The 20172-nt window shown below is 54.1% G+C and overlaps 1 protein-coding gene across 3 annotated transcripts; it reads left to right on the top strand.

The window, feature by feature from the left end:
- The first annotated feature begins 208 nt into the window (after positions 1-208).
- On the top strand, positions 209-20156 carry LOC102454697 (up-regulator of cell proliferation-like). 3 transcript variants are annotated; one of them, XR_012903725.2, is made up of 4 exons: positions 209-401; positions 7896-8182; positions 10320-15058; positions 20025-20156. XR_012903725.2 is itself a non-coding variant. In XM_075928641.2 (3 exons), the coding sequence occupies exons 1-3, from the start codon at positions 373-375 to the stop codon at positions 14999-15001; spliced, it is 4995 nt and encodes a 1664-aa protein (XP_075784756.2). In that variant the 5' UTR covers positions 209-372; the 3' UTR covers positions 15002-18489. The 3 variants fall into 3 exon arrangements, 2 of the variants coding, with proteins under 2 accessions (XP_075784756.2, XP_075784755.2); XM_075928641.2 differs by lacking the exon at positions 20025-20156 and having other exon boundaries at positions 7899-8182; positions 10320-18489; XM_075928640.2 differs by lacking the exon at positions 20025-20156 and having other exon boundaries at positions 10320-18489.
- The last annotated feature ends 16 nt before the right edge of the window (positions 20157-20172 follow it).

The raw sequence follows: 20172 nt of genomic DNA, 5'->3' as shown, positions 1-20172 counted from the left end.
TAAGCAGAGGGCCCCTTTCTTCCTGCACCGCTGTACAACTGAAGGGTGGTTTGTTTAAACAGCTTTGAGGGAAAAACGAAACCAGAGCTCGACGGAACTCGGCTGACAGCAACCCCCCTCCTTCCTCTCCGCTGCCTCCTCCTGCAACGCCGGCTGGGCTTTGCTGTAATATCCCCCATGCAGATTTCAAAACCCACGTCCGCTCCCTCCTCTCCATCCTGCCAGCCTGCCCGCTGGTTGTCTCTCCCTCTCCTCTCCTCCTCACTTTCTGCAGGAGACACACACTGAGGAGAAGCAACCTGCTTTGTCTCTCTGATACGCAAGTTTTCACCGCTGATTTTATGGACTCGACTCCTGATTTATGTCCGTGTGATGGAGAGTCAAGGAAAGTCTGGAAGTTGGTGAGTTTTTTTACGTCCATGTTCAAGGCTAAAACTCCAGGACTACGTCTAGACTGGCATGATTTTCTGGAAATGCTTTTAACAGAAAAGTTTTCTGTTAAAAGCATTTTCGGAACAGAGCGTTTAGATTGGCAGGACGTTTTTCCGCAAAACCACTTTTTGTGGAAAAGCGTCTGTGGCCAATCCAGACGCGCTTTTCCGCAAAAAAAGCCCCGGTCGCCATTTTCGCCATCGGGGCTTTTTTGCGGAAAAGAAATCTCTGCTGACAACACTGGCCCTTTTGCGCAAAAGTCTTTCGGAAAAAGACTTTTGCCCGAACGGGAGCAGCAAAGTATTTCTGCAAGAAGCACTGATTTCTTACAGTAGGGAGTCAGTGCTTTTGCGTAAATTCAAGCGGCCAGTGTAGACAGCTGGCAAGTTTTTCCGGAAAAGCGGCTGATTTTCCAGAAAAACTGGTCAGTCTAGACACAGCCCAGAGGAAAGGAAGGGAATTGGTTTTTTAAGGGAAAATATTAGGTCGAAGCCCAAGTTTTGAACCTGAGCCAAGGGGTGTGTCTGTTCATCTCCGTCCTGCTTGGTAAGAAGTGGGAAATGCTTCCCGTTCGCATCCCATGGAAGGAAGGGCGCGGGGTGAAACCCAGGCAGGGCATGCGGGGGTAGGAAGCTGTCAAGCTGTGCAAAGCACAGGGTGAGGAATGGATTGTGCCTTTTGTTCCTCCCATACACCCGCCCTCGCCTGTGTGTACACACCGTAAATTGCTACTGAGTCGCTGGTAGACAGGCCTGGGTGGATCACTGCGGGCAATTGATGGAGTTTAACAGTGGCTGGCCAGGAAAAATCCAGGGGGTCAGCTTTGTAGACTCCGAGGGCTTTTGGACAGGCCGATAGCCTCTCTGGGTAATTCAGAGGTCCCAAGGCTGGGAGGGCCCGTGGGTCGTCCTGCTCAGCACAGGCAGTAGAATTTCATCGCGCTCACCGTGTAGGACTTATCCGCAGCCTGAGTTTGCCTAGATCCCAGCTGTCACGTTGCTGAATTGGAGGGAAGCAGCCAGATCGCTGGTGCACCCCTAGGTGGGGGTGTTGGCCCCAGAAATTGGTGTGGGGGGAGCCATGTGGGGTATTGAATGGGAGCTTATTGTTTGCTGATCTTATGTACGCTATTTATGTGAGTGTATAATGTCTGTGTGTGTAGGTAGGAATCTGTAATCTGTGTGGAAGCTGAATATTTCTGTGAATGTGGTTAAGCATGGCTATGGACAGGCTGAGTAGCAAAGCCCTGTGGAACAATGGCTCTCAATAGGCTATGGACACACCCAAAGAATGGGATTTGTCACCTGAGGGCAGCCAGCAGGGAACATAGAGATTGGCCTCTGACCAGGTGACTTGCTGCATACAAGAAGAGGCCAGGAAGGGAATAAAAGAGGCCATGTGGTCGATGCCATTTTGTTCTCAGCTCAGCACTTCATCCCAGAGGCAGCACTGCAGGGATTGAAGAGCCCGGAAGACCTGTGAACCCATCCTGATCGTAGGATGTGCAATAAGAACTTTTAAACCAGCAGCTGCAACATCTCTGCTAGAGCCTGCATCGAGGACTGGGAGATTCGGTGCATGTAACGTACTGTACTTTAATAACCTTACTCTCATGCTTTTCTTTCTTGTGATAATAAACCTTTAGATATAGATTCTAAAGGATTGGCCCAGCGTGATTTGTGGGTAAGGTCCAGAGGGTAAATTGACCAGGGATCTGTGGCTGGTTTCTTGGAACCGGACAGGACTTGTTCGGGGTAGGTGGGATTGGGTGTTAGGACCCCCCACCTGTGTATAGGCCCGGGGCCATCTGGGGCACGGATATTGCTGGGGTGTCGGAGGGGTTTTGCTCAGGAGGCTTCAGGCAGGCTGCTGAAGCGCTCTGTGGGACTGGTTTGTGGCCTGTGTGGAGAGGTCGCCAGTCAGGGGGGCTGTAAGGAGCCCCGGATTTGAGCAATTCGCCCTGAGCGGACGCCCTCAGCTGTGCCCAGACACGGCCTGGTCCGTCACATCAGCAGGGCAGGGACAGGGGGTGCAGAAGTCGAGGCAGGTGGGAGGTGCGGGACGCAGGGCAGAGGGTTTGGAAAGAGGGGGAGGAGGCTTACCAGGGCTGCCTGTGATGATGAGGAGACGGCTGCTCTGCTGTCAACTCCCAGAGGCCAGGGCCCCCCTGTTACCCCTAGGTTGCTGGGGGGTGGGGAACAAGGCTCCAGAGGCTGCTGCTCCTCCAGCACCCCCCCATGACCTGCAGGCTGTCTGGGGGTGGCCCCCAACATCCTTCACAGCCTGCAGACTGTTTGGGGGGGAGACAAGGTTCTTGGGGCTGCCCCCAGCATCTAGCACCCCCACCCATGTGGCCTGCAGACTGTCTGGAAATTCAGGAAGGATGTGGAGGAATTGGAGAGAGCCCAGAGAAGAGCAACAAAAGTGATTAAGGGTGTAGAAATCATGAGCTAGGAAGGACGACTGAAAGAATTGGGCTTGTTTAATTTGGAAAAGAGAAGACTGAGAGGGCAGCTTTCAAGTATCTAAAAAGGTGTTTCAAGAAGGAAGGGGAAAATTGTTCTCTTTGGCCTCTGAGGACAGGACAAGGAGCAAGGGGCTTAAACTGCAGCCAGGGAGATTTAGGTTGGACATTAGGGAAAACATCCTACCTGTCAAGGTGGTGACACACTGGGATACGTTGCCCAGGGTGGTTGTGGAATCCACATCTCGGGGGAGCAGGTTAGCCACACACCTGTCAGGGATGATGTTGAGGGGGCTTGGTCCTGCCGTGGACTCGATGATCTCTCGCAGTCGCTTCCAGTCCTACGGTTCTCTGATTCGCTGAGACTATGCGAGGTGGGAAAATGTCTGAGAAAAAGCGTCTCCGTTTTAATCTGAGCAAAATCGTGTCCCGTTCTGTTCCATTGGCTGCCACATTTACCTTGGCGTGTTTCCCTTCCAGTTCTTTGCTCTGAACCATTCTACATTCCTCCCAAACAGCCTACGGAAGAGGTGCAGACCCAGCCGCTGGTCGAGAGGTTACCTGTGGGACTTTGTCCAAAGCTCGTACATCCCTTCCATAAATATGGCGGGGGGTTGAAACCATCACAGGCTACACGGCTAGGGAGTAAACTGGGGGCCACTGATCCGGAAAGGCAGGGAGCTGGTTGGGAGTGGACGCTGCAGGGGGCAGACTCAGCAGAGACCCCTGGGTGGGGAGGCCAGGACACGGATACCCCCCTGCACAGCGCTGACCCCAGCTGCTCTCCTTACCCAGCCTGGCTCTTTCCTTGCCCCCCCAGAAGCAGTCGCATCAGGAGGGGAGTGAGAGTCTGGCGCCCCTTTTCCCTGGCTGGGGGCAGCCTGGGGAAGGAGGGGAGTTCTGGGTTTCTCCCTTGATCGGGGAGCAGCGGGGTAGGGGGGCAGCCCGGCATCCTTGCTTGGCCTGTTGGAGCAGCACAGGAAGGGTTTGGGGGGAGGAGTTCTAGGGGGGGAATACAGATGGCTGCACTTTCTCCCCTCCCCCCCATGGGAAACGGGCCCAACTTTGTACCCTTAACATTCTGTCCGGCCGGCATTTCTGAGCCCCCCGGAGAGCAAAGGCTGACCACCTCTGTAGCCCCCCCTTGTGGGCCAAGGATGTGCTGCAGCCCCCCTGCCTCAGTTTCCCTCTTCTTCAGCTCAAGGCCCCTTCAAGGAAATGAGGGCAGCCACCCATTTCTGGTGCAGCCACAGCCCCCCTCGGGGCTCCACCGACTGACCTAGCGAAACCGTCTCCAAGTCAAGTTCTCAGTCCCTGCAATGGTGCTGCGCCCAGTCCCACCCGGGGTTCAGGGGATGGCTCAGGGGTCCCTGCTGAAGCCAACTGGCTCTCAAACGCCTCACGAGGTGCAGCCAATGTCGAGTCAGCCTGGCTGGGGCAGCGCATGGACCCCCCCTTCGGAGAGGCCGAGCTCTCGCTCGGCCCCTACCCCCAAGCCATACCCCTACCCCCCTTCTACCTCCCCTCACCCGCTGGACCCCCACACTGCACCCCGTGGCTAGAGGAGCCCCAGCCAACCCCCCGTGAGCTCCGGCCTGCACTCCCCAGCTGCCCTCAGCCGCTGGCTGGTCTGCCCCAGCCACTCCGAGCAGGGCCTGCCCACCCCTGCCACCCCACAGCCGACACTCCCGGCCAGATGACCCCCGCGTTCCAGACGCCATCACTAAAGCCAGAGCCTAGGCGCTTCCGACTGCGACGAAAGGGTCCTTCCGCCACGGCAAAAACCCACCTCCCCTAGCGCTGGGTCGATGGAACAATTTCACACCCGGGCGCGTTCGGCGTCGCTAGGCGTGTGTGTGTGGGGCAGGGAGCAGCCCTTAGCCACGTCAGCCGACTTTTGGGCACCGACCAGGCCTGTGTGTGTGTCTGCACTAGGGAGGGTCCAGACCAGGCCTGTGTGTGTGTCTGCACTAGGGTGTGTCAGACCAGGCCTGTGTGTGTGTCTGCTCTAGGGTGTGTCAGACCAGGCCTGTGTGTGTGTCTGCACTAGGGTGTGCCAGACCAGGCCTGTGTGTGTCTGCACTAGGGTGTGTCCAGACCAGGCCTGTGTGTGTGCCTGCACTAGGGTGTGTCAGACCAGGCCTGTGTGTGTGTCTGCACTAGGGTGTGTCAGACCAGGCCTGTGTGTGTGTCTGCACTAGGGTGTGTCCAGACCAGGCCTGTGTGTGTGTGCACTAGGGTGTGTCCAGACCAGGCCTGTGTGTGTGTGTCTGCACTAGGGTGGGTCAGACCAGGCCTGTGTGTGTGTCTGCACTAGGGTGTGTCAGACCAGGCCTGTGTGTGTGTCTGCACTAGGGTGTGTCAGACCAGGCCTGTGTGTGTGTCTGCACTAGGGTGTGTCCAGACCAGACCTGTGTGTGTGTCTGCACTAGGGTGTGTCCAGACCAGGCCTGTGTGTGTGTGCACTAGGGTGTGTCCAGACCAGGCCTGTGTGTGTGTGTCTGCACTAGGGTGGGTCAGACCAGGCCTGTGTGTGTGTCTGCACTAGCGTGTGTCAGACCAGGCCTGTGTGTGTGTCTGCACTAGGGTGTGTCAGACCAGGCCTGTGTGTGTGTCTGCTCTAGGGTGGGTCAGACCAGGCCTGTGTGTGTGTCTGCACTAGGGTGGGTCAGACCAGGCCTGTGTGTGTGTCTGCACTAGGGTGTGTCAGACCAGGCCTGTGTGTGTGTCTGCTCTAGGGTGGGTCAGACCAGGCCTGTGTGTGTGTCTGCACTAGGGTGGGTCAGACCAGGCCTGTGTGTGTGTCTGCTCTAGGGTGTGTCAGACCAGGCCTGTGTGTGTGTCTGCACTAGGGTGTGTCAGACCAGGCCTGTGTGTGTGTCTGCACTAGGGTGGGTCAGACCAGGCCTGTTGTGTGTGCACTAGGGTGTGTCAGACCAGGCCTGTGTGTGTGTCTGCACTAGGGTGGGTCAGACCAGGCCTGTGTGTGTGTCTGCACTAGGGTGTGTCCAGACCAGGCCTGTGTGTGTGTGCACTAGGGTGGGTCAGACCAGGCCTGTGTGTGTGTCTGCACTAGGGTGGGTCAGACCAGGCCTGTGTGTGTGTCTGCACTAGGGTGGGTCAGACCAGGCCTGTGTGTGTGTCTGCACTAGGGTGTGTCCAGACCAGGACTGTGTGTGTGTCTGCACTAGGGTGGGTCAGACCAGGCCTGTGTGTGTGTCTGCACTAGGGTGTGTCCAGACCAGGCCTGTGTGTGTGTCTGCACTAGGGAGGGTCCAGACCAGGCCTGTGTGTGTGTCTGCACTAGGGAGGGTCCAGACCAGGCCTGTGTGTGTGTCTGCACTAGGGAGGGTCCAGACCAGGCCTGTGTGTGTGTCTGCACTAGGGTGGATCCAGACCAGGCCTGTGTGTGTGTCTGCACTAGGGTGTGTCCAGACCAGGCCTGTGTGTGTGTGTCTGCTCTAGGGTGTGTCCAGACCAGGACTGTGTGTGTGTCTGCACTACGGTGTGTCCAGACCAGGCCTGTGTGTGTGTGTCTGCTCTAGGGTGTGTCCAGACCAGGACTGTGTGTGTGTCTGCTCTAGGGTGTGTCCAGACCAGGACTGTGTGTGTGTCTGCTCTAGGGTGTGTCCAGACCAGGACTGTGTGTGTGTCTGCTCTAGGGTGTGTCCAGACCAGGCCTGTGTGTGTGTTTGCTCTAGGGTGTGTCCAGACCAGGCCTGTGTGTGTGTCTGCACTAGGGTGGGTCAGACCAGGCCTGTGTGTGTGTGTCTGCACTAGGGTGTGTCAGACCAGGCCTGTGTGTGTGTCTGCACTAGGGTGTGTCAGACCAGGCCTGTGTGTGTGTCTGCACTAGGGTGTGTCCAGACCAGGCCTGTTGTGTGTGCACTAGGGTGTGTCCAGACCAGGCCTGTGTGTGTGTGCACTAGGGTGTGTCCAGACCAGGCCTGTTGTGTGTGCACTAGGGTGTGTCCAGACCAGGCCTGTGTGTGTGTGTCTGCACTAGGGTGTGTCAGGCCAGGCCTGTGTGTGTGTGCACTAGGGTGTGTCCAGACCAGGCCTGTGTGTGTGTTTCTGAACCAGGGTGTGTCAGACCAGGACTGTGTGTGTGTCTGAACCAGGGTGTGTCCAGACCAGGCCTCTGTGTGTGTGTGTCTGCACCAGGGTGAGTCCAGACCAGGCCTGTGCATGATCCCAGCGAAGCACGAGCAAGTCCGGCCCAGGGGATTTCATTCTCCCCCATATCCCCCCACATAGCCGCATACTGCCTGGCCGGTAGACACACCGACGCAGCGTGAGCATGTCCACCAGCCAGCCAGTTCGCAGCTCCGTACTGATACTTCTAATCATACTAAACTGACCTAATTAGAAAATACCCGACATTTTATACGTCCGGTATTTTCTCAATTTGTTTCCCGGACAGAACCCTCCAATGCCAGAGTGTCGGGTTCAAAACTGGACCCCTGGCGGCCCTAGGAGAGAGAGAGTGTGCGAGTGTGAAACAGACACTGTGTGTGCGGGACAGACCTTGTGTCACCGACTGAGCGTGTGCAGCACACAGAGCGGAGAGGCAAAGCTGCCCAGCTCTGCATCCCCGCCCTGTGTCTCCCTCTCCCTGTCCCCCGCTCTGCAGAAACGGGGTACAGGAGCCAGGGGACAGCACCCCCTTCCCAGCCCTCTGCACAGCAGCAAGGGAATTTGGAGGCGGAGCGCAGCAGGGGAGGGTCAGCAGAACACGCTGCCAGCTGTAACTCTGCCCGTCAGCGGGGCGGGCTGCAGAGAAACGCTCGGCAGGCCGGATCCCGGCTGTGGATTGCGGAGGGGGAGAAGCAACGTGCCCAGCCCTGGCCCCTTGCACTGTGTGTGGAGAAGCGGTGTGGGAGGGGCGTGATGGGGGCAGGGAGGGCTGCTCCATGCAGCCTGCCCTAGAGCGAGTCTGGTTTCATTTTTGCCTTGTTTCTGGGAAGAGTTTTTGCCAAATTTCCTGTTTGCCGCACAGCAGCTGTGTTGTGAGCTTGCGCTCTGCCGGGGGAGGAAACAGCATGGAGAAGACGGTGAGAGACCCCCTGCTGGGAACCCTGGACGACCCGGGCCAAGAGTTCGAGGCGTTTGCATCCAAAGGGAGTGACCGTCAGTCACAAGATGGTTCTGGAAACATCTGGAGCACACTGCAAGGGGCAGAGCCCAGAGACAAGCCTGACAACAGGAAGGAGGTGACTATGGAGCTGCAGAGGGCCATCAACCAGCACGGCCTTGCAGACAGATTGACAAACACCACAGGATCTGGTAAGAAACAACAGCTGGAGGAATATACCCCCTTTTCCGACTGTTGTACCTGTGAGCTTTCCCTGCATAGCCTTTGCTTTGTTTTATCTGTGTGTGTGTGAGCCTAAAGCCATCTCTCCTGCTCACCAGAGGATTTGGCTGCTCTGGTGATGGATCTTCCAGGGTTTGATTTAGTGGGTCTATCAAAGACCCACTAAATCAAATGCTGAGGGCACCCCCAGCAGCGCCGGTAAGGTAAGGTTAATGGGAGAGTTAATCCCAAGGAGTAAACCAGGTTAATGGGAGAGTTTCTGCCATTCAACCTCCCATTATGGGGTCACCCCAGAAAATCGATGCAAGGTATGTCAGCTCCAGCCATGCAATTCATGTACCTTGAGTTGTGTATTTGGCATCGATTTTCTCTGCCAGCGTAGATGCGGCCTCAAGAGAAAGGACTTAATTCTCCATATACCTTAGGCATATCAGGAGTTTACAGCAAGGTTCCAGAAAGCTCTTACATTTTAGGCATACATTTGTATTTTTGGGGTAATCTTTGTCTTTGCTTCAGAGCCAGGTTTTATATTTTATGTGTTTTTGTTTAGTGGCTGATTTTCCGGAAAAACTGGCCAGCTTAGACACAGCCCTCCTGTCTGTTTATGAAAAAATCTTGTTGCTGTCAAAGGATGTGTCTAGACTACACCTCTCCGTCTCTCTGATTTCTCACCTTAGGGTCCAAATGAATCAAAACAAGTCAGCACTGATTAGCCAACTGGGCTACAGTGGGCCTGGGAGAATTCTTAGCTCAGCTTGGATTAGGCAAAGTTACGACAAAGTCTGTACTGGTGGAAGCAAGTGCCCCGTTATTCCTTGGAAACTAACTTTATCTCTGTCCAAGCCTGTTTGTCTACTTCTCAACAGTCAACCAACACTGGAGGGGTGGATTTTCTGGATCCCTGATCTCACGCCTCCCCCCATGCCTGAGCTGAGGAGTAACTCCTCTTTTTGGCTTAGTAGGAAAGGCTTCCTATCTCCCCAGCCCACCTGATACCTACCCTGCTTCAAGCCCCACCTGCTCCAGGCAAGGTTTTGATCCATACTGATTGTTCTGTTACATCTCACATCTGTGAGCCACTTCCACAAGCTAACCCCAAGATCTTCTAGGTGGTTTTGAAAATCACCTCCTTATAAAGACGTAAAGATGTCATTAATCCAAACAGATAGCTATAAAGTGAGCACAACAAGAGGCGTTTGGCAGCTGCTAAAATGTCCGTCTTTAACAACAATTAGTGAGTAAGCATGGAGAAACCACCTGAGCAAGCAAAACTCCTTGTTTGTACGACCTCACTTCCCCACCAGTTGGATGCAAATAGAAGCACCTAGATGATGCAGAATTAGGCACAAGTTTCACATTTCACAGCTCACGTCGCAAAGCACTGTCCGTCCGGTACGGCCTAAAAGGATTGCTGCTGTGACTGCCCTTGTAGAAGGGAGGAAAGAGTGTGGGAGCGCTGTTATTGCGAATCGTTAGAGACATAGAGAAACGTGAGCTCAGTAGAAAACAGGGGACTGCCCACACTTGAAGACTCTAGAACAAAGAGTTTATTTTGTTAGATTGGGGTTGTTGCTTTGATGGGCGGGTGGGTAGATTGGTTTCTTTAAGGGGGTGTCTAGACTATACGGCTCTGTCAACGGAGCCATGTAAATTTAATCTCCTCTCCTCTGCCGTGCTGTGCCAATGATCGATCAGCTGATCCGACACAGCGCGATAGTCTAGACGCTGCGCGGTCGACAAAGGAAGTCTTTGTCGACTGCTCCGGTATGCCTTGTGAAATTCTTTGACTATGCCGAATAAACTAATTTGCATGGAGCCATGTAGTCTAGACGCATCCTAAATGTGCAGAAAGGACACAGGACAGATTTCCAGGAATTGAAGAGGCTACGGACTAGAACTGAGAAGTTTACCTTCACAGATCATTTCTTCACCCACACATGCTCCAATATCTTTTAGGAGTTTCCCCTCTCTTTCACTAAAAAGTGGGGGCCTAAAATTTTCACTACTCACAGTCTACACCAGCGCTCACTGTAAAAAAAAAAATTGTAAACAAAATAAATAAAAATCAGTTGCGAAACCTACTCACATTTTTATCTCTTCCTGCAGAGAGAAGGGGAGCGACCCAGGACGTCCTGTCCCGGCTGAAGATGGAGCCGTACAGAAGCAGGAAGATGAAGCTGAGGGATCTCCAGGAAATCAACCCAGAAAGTCTGCAGAGCAGGACTCCTCGGGCCGTAGGGGATTTACCGTGGCATTTCCTCAGGAAGGTCCTGGCTCTGGATGGGGCGGCCAGAAACACGAGCCTCGGGCAGGGAGGATCTGGTGACCAAGCCGGCCGTGAGGAGAACGAGGGAGAAGGCGAGGGTGGTGAGATCCTTCCTCATAGCAACACGGACTCTAGGGCTTCCCTGCACCCCCTGGACGTTCTCTGCGCCGTGCTGCTTTGCTCAGACGGGTTCCTGCAGCAGGAGATCCTGTCCAGAATGTCCATGTGCCAGTTTGCCCTGCCTCTGCTGCTGCCCGCCCTCGACTCCCCCAGGTGCACCCTGCTGCTGTGGGCCATGCGGGACATTGTGAGGAGGTGGCGGCCGCACTCCCTGGCACAGAGCCGAGGGTTCAGGGAGGAGAGCCTGGTGCTCACCCCAATGCCAACCGTCTCCTTTGTGCGGCTGGGCAGCTGCAGCTTCTCCAAGTCCCAGCTCCTCAACGAGGTTCTCAGCCCCGCCCAGCAGCACCACGACTTCTTTGTGCATCGGGATATGGAGTCTGGGAACGTCCGGCGGGAAATCGCTGACGGGCTGGTCGAGATTGCCTGGTACTTCCCTGCCGGGCGGGAGAATTCGGATCTTTTCCCTGAGCCCGTCGCGATTACAAACCTGCGCGGGGACATCGAGTCGCACCAGCTGCAGTTCAGATTTTTAACGGAGATCTCCTCAGCGGTGTTCATCGTTACCGAGAGCATCGGTGAGAGAGAATGCGTCCTGCTCTCCTCTCTGCAGGGATCCACCACTCAATACTACTTCATCCTCAGCGCCCTGGCTGAGACACGCAGTGAAACTCTGCGTTCCCTCGATACGTTAGCCCCAGTGCTGAAACTGAACAAGTTGAACGTGCTGGAGAGAAGCCACGACACAAATGGGACAGAATTAGTGGAGATTCTCCAGCGCTCAATACGCAGCGTAATGGACTCCTCCCAGAAGAGCGTCACTACGGAAGTGCTGGCTAGGACTGCACGAGAGTTAGGTGTGCAGGTGGATGAGGACTGCGAGGAGTGTCAGAGTGCAAGGACGTGGGCTAGAGAAATCACCGCACACGTGGCGACTTGCCAGACAGAAATGCTGAAACTCCAAGGAGCTCTCTGGCAGGCCGTGACGGAAGTCGAAAGAGAGCTGTGCCGAATGAGAGACCAAGGCGCTGTCCCTGCTGAAGACTACAAATCTCAGCTGAGAGAGAAACTAGCAGAGCTGCACACCCAGCAGAATAACTGCGAGCTTCACGCTGGGCTGAGGACGTTTGTCAACGGACTGGAGCCGCTGAGTCCCGCAGGAAAACATCGCTTCCTCCGAGAGCTGACGTTGATGCTGGAGCTCATGGCTAAGGATGAATGTCCCAGGCTACAAGCTCCGGGTCGTGCTTCTCCAAGTGCTCCACCTACACGGGAAGAGGATGACGTAATCCCGGCTGGTTCCCTAGGGGTGGAGCATTTCCTGCGGGAGTTGGCGCAGTTCTATCAGGCAGAACACGCGATGGTTAAAGAAGGCAAAATGGCAGAAAGCCAAAGACGATTCACCCACCTCCCCGGCATTGCCGCTGAGCTGATGCTGGAAGGGTTTCCCATGGAGCTGATCGATGGAGATGCCTCCAACATCCCGCTGCAGTGGGTGACTGATGTTCTGGCTCAGCTCCATGCCAAGCTGGGGGGAAGGTCCAGGATGCTGGTTCTATCAGTGCTGGGGGGGCAGGGCACCGGGAAATCCACCCTCCTCAACACCATATTCGGCCTGCAGTTTGCAGTGAGCAGCAGCCAACGTACACGAGGAGCCTTCATGTCGCTCATCCAAGTGGCAGAGACCTTTCAGCAGGACCTGGCCTGTGATTTCCTCCTGGTGATAGACACAGAAGGCTTGAAAGCCCCCGAACCGGCCAAGCTGGAGGACGGCTGTGAACACGACAACGAGCTGGCCACGCTGGTGGTTGGACTGAGTGACATTGTCATCGTCAACATGGAGAACGCCACCAACATGAAGACTGTTCTGCAACTCGTGGTCCATGCCTTCCTCAGAATAAAGGAAATTGGGCAAAACCCGCAGTGTTTGTTTGTGCATCAAAATGTCAGTGATGTGTCGGCACATGGACAAAACAGGCGGGACTGGGAAGACGTCCTAGAACAGCTGGATGAAATAACCAAACGTGCACGAAGGATGGAAAAACCAGGCAAAGAAGTGACCTTCTCGGATATTGTGAACTATGATCCAGAAACACAAAATTGGCACATCTCCGACCTCTGGCACGGAGTCCCTCCCATGGCGCCTGTGAACCCCGGCTACAGTAAGAGCGTGGGGAAGCTGAAGAATCACCTGCTGGAATTAATCCGGATCCAATCCGGTGGGATTCCTCCCAAAAACCTTCCCCAGTTGAGCGAATGGCTCAGGAGCCTGTGGAATGCGCTCAAGCATGAGAACTTCATTGTCAGCTTTAGAAATCCCCTCGCCACCAAGGCCTATAACGAAGCATCAACGAAGTTTTCTGAACTGGAATGGGAGTTCCAGAAGAAGATGCACCTCTGCTTGTGTGAGCAAGAAACTTTCCTCCAGAACCAGGCACCCGATGAACTAGACACCGAGCGCCTCACCCAGATAAGCCGGGAAACCAAGCAAAAACTGCAGCATGAAGAAGACAAAATCTTGGAGTGTTTCAAAAAATATATCGAAGGTGGCGCATCAGGCACACACCTGGTACAGCTCAAGGAAGATTTCATCAGGAACACAAGAAGGTCATCATCTGTGTTTGACAATTACTCCCACCACCAGCTGGAGAGGGCCCGGAACAGACGTAAGCGCCTGGGAAAATATTACCACAGCGAGGCGGAGTTCAGGAAAATAATCGAACAAGAATTAGGCAAGCTGCTGGAAAACTGCAGGAGTCGTGGGGAGAAACTGAGCAACGAGCAACTGGAGAGGAAATTCCAGGCCATGTGGAGGGAGGTGTTGTCCGAATCCATGTTGTTTTCTTCAGTGAAACGACTGATCTTTCAAGAGATGCAACGCCTGCTGGAAGAGGACCTGGAGCGTCGAGGAAAACTGATGCACCAAGACGCCGGGACCTTGCTGCATTACACCATAAAGTCTTTCACAATGAAGAAGGAATATTTAGATTTGTCGTGGTCCACAACAGTGAAGGAACTGTTCACAAAGGAAAAGTGGCAGAAAGCAGAGGAAATCGCTATGTCGTTAATGCGCCAGTGCCTTGCCTACATTGAGGAGAAAGCAAATTCTACAGCCAACTACAATGAAGTCTACTGCAGAGAATTGCTGGGTATGATCAACGAGAGACTCCAACAGGGGGACGTTTCAGAACTTCACATGAGTGACTGCTTTGAAGTTGACCTGAAGCGGCACGTACTGGGAGAAGCTGCTAGAGCATTTCAGAAGATCTACGATTGTTTTATGAGAGAAACAGACCCTCACCAAAATCTGAAGAAACTTAAACTTCAGTATTTCTCCATCCTGAAAGATCTTTACTCAGACAAAGAGGTCAGTCAGAAGAGAGCCAGGGATTTCTGTGACCAGTGTCTGAAGCCCGCCCTGGTGGACTACCTCAACAAGAGGCTAGGAATAGCCATAGCAGATGACATTCTCAGAAGTGGACAGTCCATCAATTACACCAGCCGGGGCGTCTTCCAATTTACCACACACAAAAAATTGTTGGAGGAAAATTCTTTTCCCAACTATTTGAAATATATTGAAAACTATGAAGGTTTTGTGAAAGCTCAGATAGAGGGACACCTGTTTGGTCACTATTGTGAGCAGAAAAGCCTGGAAAATATGGAGAGAGAGATTCTCTCTGCAGCAATAGAGAAAGTCCAGCGTGTGCTGGAAAACTCCAAAGATCAGACGGATTCGACCATGGCCTTTCTTGACAACTTTTGCCAAGTGCTGCAGAAAGACCTAGTCATTTCCAAGGACGGCTTAGTGGGGATACGCTTTATAAACACCGTTAACACAGAGAAATTTGCCGCTTTCATTCACACTTTCCTTTCGGAGTTGGAGTCCCAAATCTTAGCTGAGTTTAACCATTTGGAAATCAGGTCTAAACTCTCCCGTCTGTCAGTGAAGCCGCAGGATGAGATCTTCAAGCGAGTGTTTGGCTGTGGGAAGCAGTGTCCGTTCTGCAAAGTGCCCTGCGAGGCGGTAGGCGCCCACCATACCGAACATTTTGCATCGGTGCATCGGCCTCAAGGGTTAGGGAAATACCACAGGCTGAAAACAAATAAACTCATTTGTAAAATATGCACCACTGCTGTGCATTCCAGCGGCACGTTCCGATGCCCAGAGACACAATGGGAGGACCATCCTTTTAAAGAGTATCGTGCAATTTTCCCTTACTGGCGCATCCAGCCAGATCCCGACATCAACGCTTCTGAATACTGGAAGTTTGTGTTTAAGGAGTTCAATGGAGAATTTGCCAAAGCGTATAAGGCTAAACCAGCGGCGCTCCCAAGGGACTGGGAAAAGATCACTCAAGAGCAGGCCCTGCAGAGCCTGGAGGAATCCTTCAAAATGAAATAACAAGGGGTGGACAAACTCCATTGAAGTAATGGTGCATTCGATCCCGTAGAACAATTGGTAACTTCTGCTGTTTAAATGCTCTTTTAAAGTGTGTATGTCAATGGCGTAGCCAGAAGGATGGGCTCCAATTTTGAGTGGATGGGCAAAAATGAGGGGAAGAGGGATCAGGACCGGAAGGATGGGGAAGTAAACCTGTGTTGTACTCCCAGCTGGAGCAGACAGGATAAACTCCAGCATCTGTGTTCCCTGTAAGCTGGGCGCTTGCACGACCACTCGAGAGATTCCAGTGCTACCTAGCAGATTAGCCAAGCACCCAGAGAGGGTTTTGTCTCTTCTAGTGGTGCACATGTGCATCTGCCTCAGCGCATAGAGCAAAATTTATTCTGCACATGAATGGAAAAGATTAGAGGGATCATTGCCTAGCTTTCTAACTAGTGTTGGCACAGAGCAGGGTAAGCCTTGGCATCCTTGTCCCTTTCCCCAGATGGATCATCGGGCAGACGGGGGTTAGCCCCCATGCTTTGATCCTGCACCCAGGCCGGAGTGCCAGGGTGGGTGCTGGGGGAGGGGGAGTCTGGAATCAAACTGGGTGAGCCATGGTCCACGGAGACCCACCCGTGGCTTTGCCCCGGTGTATGTTTTGTGATCGGTGGGAACTACAGCAAACTCAGGTACAATTTGCAGCTTTCAAATGGAGACTGAAAGTAAGAACATCGATTCCTTACTACGCCGGCGAGGCGCCGGTGTCCTAGCTCTGAGCACAGAGTCTAGGTAGCACGGGGCATGAAGAGCCCTCCCAGGATAAAACGGTTTGGGAGGGGAACTCCCTTTCTGTTGCTATGAGGAAGCCATGAGCTGTCTTGACATGAACCGTTGTCTGTCTGCTTTAGCCAAAGCGTTCCCCAGCTCATGCTAAGATGTGGGGGGCTTAGTGTACGCGAGTGGCCTTACGCGGAAGGGACAGTCTGCAGAACGGCTCTACTCCGGCGTACGCGTGCTGAACTCCTGGGAACACACGTTGCGGACAGTAGGGTCGGTAGAAGAGATTGGTGTCCCCTCGGCCCAGCACAAAGCAGGGGCAAGCCACTGATGATACAATGTACCAGGCCCGCCAACAGGGGCAGCTGTCCCAGGTCAAGGAGGCCTGGAGTTTCCAGCTGCTGCCACCACGACTGTGAAAGGGGGGGGGGGGGGGTGAGCAGGGTGCTGAGACCTTCACGGTGCTAAAGACTGATTACCTTTAGCCCCGCCCCTTCCATCCAAAGCCCCGCCCCTTCTGGGGCATGGAGCTGGGCCCATCCCCCACACTTAGTCCCGGGGCCCGTCGTGGCTGTCGGCCCTGCGGTGATTGATCAGTAGGAGCCATACCAGCGTAGCCCCGGTAGCGTGGGCCGTGTGGACGCGGCTTAGCCACGCTTGAGGGTGGGATAGTCCCCAGCGTGGCTCCGTTGCGATGCCAGGTTACAACAGGTCTGCCTCTAAAAGCTACATCTGGCGCCAGCATGTGGCCGTGTATCGTCCGCTCCTGTACAGTCACAGAAACGCTGTCAGAATGGTGCTTTATCCGCTCACTGCGAGCGGCTGCTTTCGATGGAGTCACGGCTGGGTGGTCTGAACCCCCGGCAGCACTTGCCTCATTATCCACAGTCGCCTGCGTCTCCTGAGCCCCGACAGACATTCTGGGTCTGGCAAAGCTCCAGGGGTCCCGCTAACGTTTCCTGTCCTTGGGCAGGTTGAAATTTCTCATGTTCCCCCCTGTGATGGGGCTTCGGGTCCTGTGTCTCTTCTGAGGGGTGACACCCCGCAGACCAGCCCCTCGCTCGCAGTCCCTAGCGGCTTGGTCTGCAAACAGTCGCAGCCTCTGGGTCAGTCCGGGCCTGAGACCCCAAACAAAACCCCTTCTTTTGGGGCAGTCGGGCCCCTGGGCCCAGTTACTCACAGTCAGGCCCGGTGGCCTAGTCTATCCAACTGTGTGTGTTCCCCCCTCTTGGGGTCACAGGGGTGGGGTATGGGGACCCGGGTCCATCCTCTCCACTGGGTCCCAGCCCAGGGCCCAACCACCAGCTCAGCGGGGAACCCTTCCGAAACGCTTCAAGCACCCCGGGTCACCTTCTGATTCCCTGCCCTTGGGCTACTTCCTACCCCCGTCCGGCAGCATCGGGTGTGGTTTGGTGTCAGGCTGCGCCCCTCCCGTCACTGCTCCTCCTCACGCTGCTGCTCCCTCTGGCCTGGGCTGCTCCTCAGGCTGCAACTCCTCCAGCCGGGACAGGCCCTCCTTCCCTCCCCAGCGGCCAGCCCAAACTGACCCGCTTCTCTGGCCTTTATACCAGGGCTGCATCTGGAGCATGCCCAGCAGGGCTGTGTGGGACAGACTTTTCCCACCCACTAAGCCTGTCCACCACCCCCAGGCCAGTGCGGGGTTGGTACACCCCGTCACACCCACCAATAGAGGCGCCCCACGACTTACGACGTAATTGGTTCCTGGAGAACTGCCGTAAGTCGGGCCATCGTAAATGTGAGCCGTGGATGTAAGTTGGGGGTTTTAGGTGCTATCGCCATTTTAAAATGATTGTAAATGAGGGGGGTTGTAACTCGGGCGGTCTCAAGTCGGGGGTTTCCTGTATCGAGGCAGTGTGTGGCTGTGCCTCACCAACACAAACGACCACCCTCCTCCACCTGCATGTCACAAAAGTCAGTGTAGAAGCCGCAGAAGAAACAAAGACATGGTGCCGGGATTCGCGGACAGATGTGTGTTTCAAGGAGATTGCGAATAAAGTTTTGTCCTACGGGGAAACACGCCTCGGCAATAAAATAGTCCCCTTTCCCCACCCGCTTCTAAGTCCCTTGTTTCTTCTCTAAGGCCGGGGACCAGCCCGAGGGGGGGTGTGTTCATCCCCAGGGGTTTGGCGCGGGGGCCGTGGAGTGAGAGGGAGTTTCCCTGCTGAGTGGTTGTGTGTGGCCGTGGAGGGCCGGAGCCAGCGGTCGAAGGGCCTGCTGGCCAGTGTGCGGCTGAGTCATCCCCTAGGGAGCCAGTCCAAGCAAGTCTGGCAAGAGGAACGCAGCCGGGAGAAGAGATTCCCCCCATTGGGACACACGAGGGAGCCCTCGCTCCATCCAGCCGGTGTCTCTGCCAGCTGGGAACTGCTGTCAAGCGAGTAGGATCCCTGAGAGGTAACTAGGCTTGTAGCCACCGGCGCCTCATGTCTTTGTGGGGCCGGAGAAAATTGCTGAGGGGGCCTCTCCACCATGTTCACCTGCATCCTCCCTTGGGCTTCCCCTCCCGGTGCTCCTGCCAGCAAAATGGGGGCAGGGCAGGGGGCTTGCGCCAACCAGCGCTCTGGTCTAGGAGCAGGGTTGGCTCTGGGGGTTTTCCCCATTCCACAGCGGGGGTGGTGGGCGGGTGGCCAGAAAGGGGTAAATCCCAGCTCTCTGGCCCCACTCCCTCATAGGAGCACTGGTGAGTGGGCAGAGCAGAGTGGGGCACAAGGGGCTCCCATTGTCCCAGGGTGTCCCCGTGTGTGTGTGTGTGTGTGTGTGTGTGTGTGTGTGTGAGAGAGAGACTGGAAGTTTTTGCCTCTGTGGCTACGTCTAGACTGGCATGATTTTCTGGAAATGCTTTTAATAGAAAAGTTTTCTCCTCTGTCGAAAAAGGGCGTTCTTCCTCGTAAAACGAGGTTGACTGCTGTCGACAAAACTGCCGCGTTCTGTTGATTTACTGTCGACAGAACATGGCAGTAGTCTAGACGCAGAGGAAGTTTTTTCGAAAGAAGGCCACTTTTTTCGAAACAACTCTGTAGTCTAGATACATCCAGAGAGCCCTGACGGGAGGGTGAACTCTCCTTATGAAACCTCTGGTTACCGGGCAGATGAAGGTTATGTAACCCATTTTCCCACCTTTCCTGATAGGAGATGGTGACCAGAAGGAAAACGAAATAGAGAACATTAAAAAAAATAACCTGGCAACCTCTTTCCCAACATATTGCCTAGGGAGGCTGTGGAATCTCCATTACTTCAGAATTGAAGGAACCACAAGGGAACTGAACAAATGTTCAGATAAACAATCTGTTCCCCAGAATGAGGAGAAAGCAAGAATTAAGAAGAATTACTTCTCGTGTTTGCTCCAAGAGTAAAGTTCAAAATTTTCTGGGATCGGTTAGAGCTTAATTCCTGTAAATCGTTCACACGGCAATTACATTTCCTCCACCCAGGTTGTAAAGAGAAAGATTACAACTTGCTTTTGCGAGGAGCCAGGGAACGGTCATGCACCAGAGTGAGAAGAAAACAAGCCAGAAATAAGCATTCAGAATTACTTCTTGGATACGTCTAGACTGGCATGATTTTCTGGAAATGCTTTTAACGGAAAAGTTTTCCATTAAAAGCATTTTCGGAAAAGCGCATCTAGATTGGCAGGACGCTTTTCCGCAAAAGCACTTTTTGTGGAAAAGCGTCTGTGGCCAATCTAGCCGCGCTTTTGCGCAAAAAAGCCCCGATCGCCATTTTCGCGATCAGGGCTTTTTTGCGCAAAACAAATCTAATCTGTCTGCACTAGCCCTTTTGCGCAAAAGCTTTGCGCAAAAGGGACTTTTGCTCGAACAGGAGCAGAATAGTATTTCCGCAAGAAGCACAGATTTCAGACAGTAGGAAGTCAGTGTTCTTGTGGAAATTCAAGCGGCCAGTGTAGACAGCTGGAAAGTTTTTCCGGACAAGCGGCTGATTTTCCAGTAAAACTGGCCAGTCTAGACACAGCCTCTGTGTTCTTTTGTTAGTCTCAAAAGTGCCACAGGACTGTTCATTTTTTTTAAATTGTTTTTCTTTATCACACAGCGTGAGAAGAGATGGGAGGGAGTAACAACCGGCAGGCAGGCTGGAAGGACGGAGAGGAGGGATCAGATGTGGAATTTGCATGGGGGATATTACAACAGTGCCTAGCACTGGCTTTGTGGGAGGAGAAGGATGAGTGGAGGGAATGGGGCTGCTTTCAGCCTAGTTCTCTTGAGTTCTGGTTTCATTTTTGCTTTCGCAGCTCGCTGTTTTGCCCTTTAAACAAACAACCCTTCAGCTGGGCAGAGGTGCAGGAAGAAAGGGGCCCTCTGCTTACATGCAGCCGTGTCCTGGCTCGCTCTGCCCCGGCCTGGCGGTGTCGAGGCCTCGGTGGGCCTCTGAGGAGGGCG

This window comes from Pelodiscus sinensis, chromosome 5, assembly GCF_052426305.1.
Source record: "Pelodiscus sinensis isolate ZL-2025 chromosome 5, ASM5242630v1, whole genome shotgun sequence".
Taxonomy (NCBI): Eukaryota; Metazoa; Chordata; order Testudines; family Trionychidae; genus Pelodiscus; species Pelodiscus sinensis.
The sequence above is the reverse complement of the archived record's forward strand: the minus strand, read 5'-3'. Positions and strand labels throughout refer to the sequence as shown.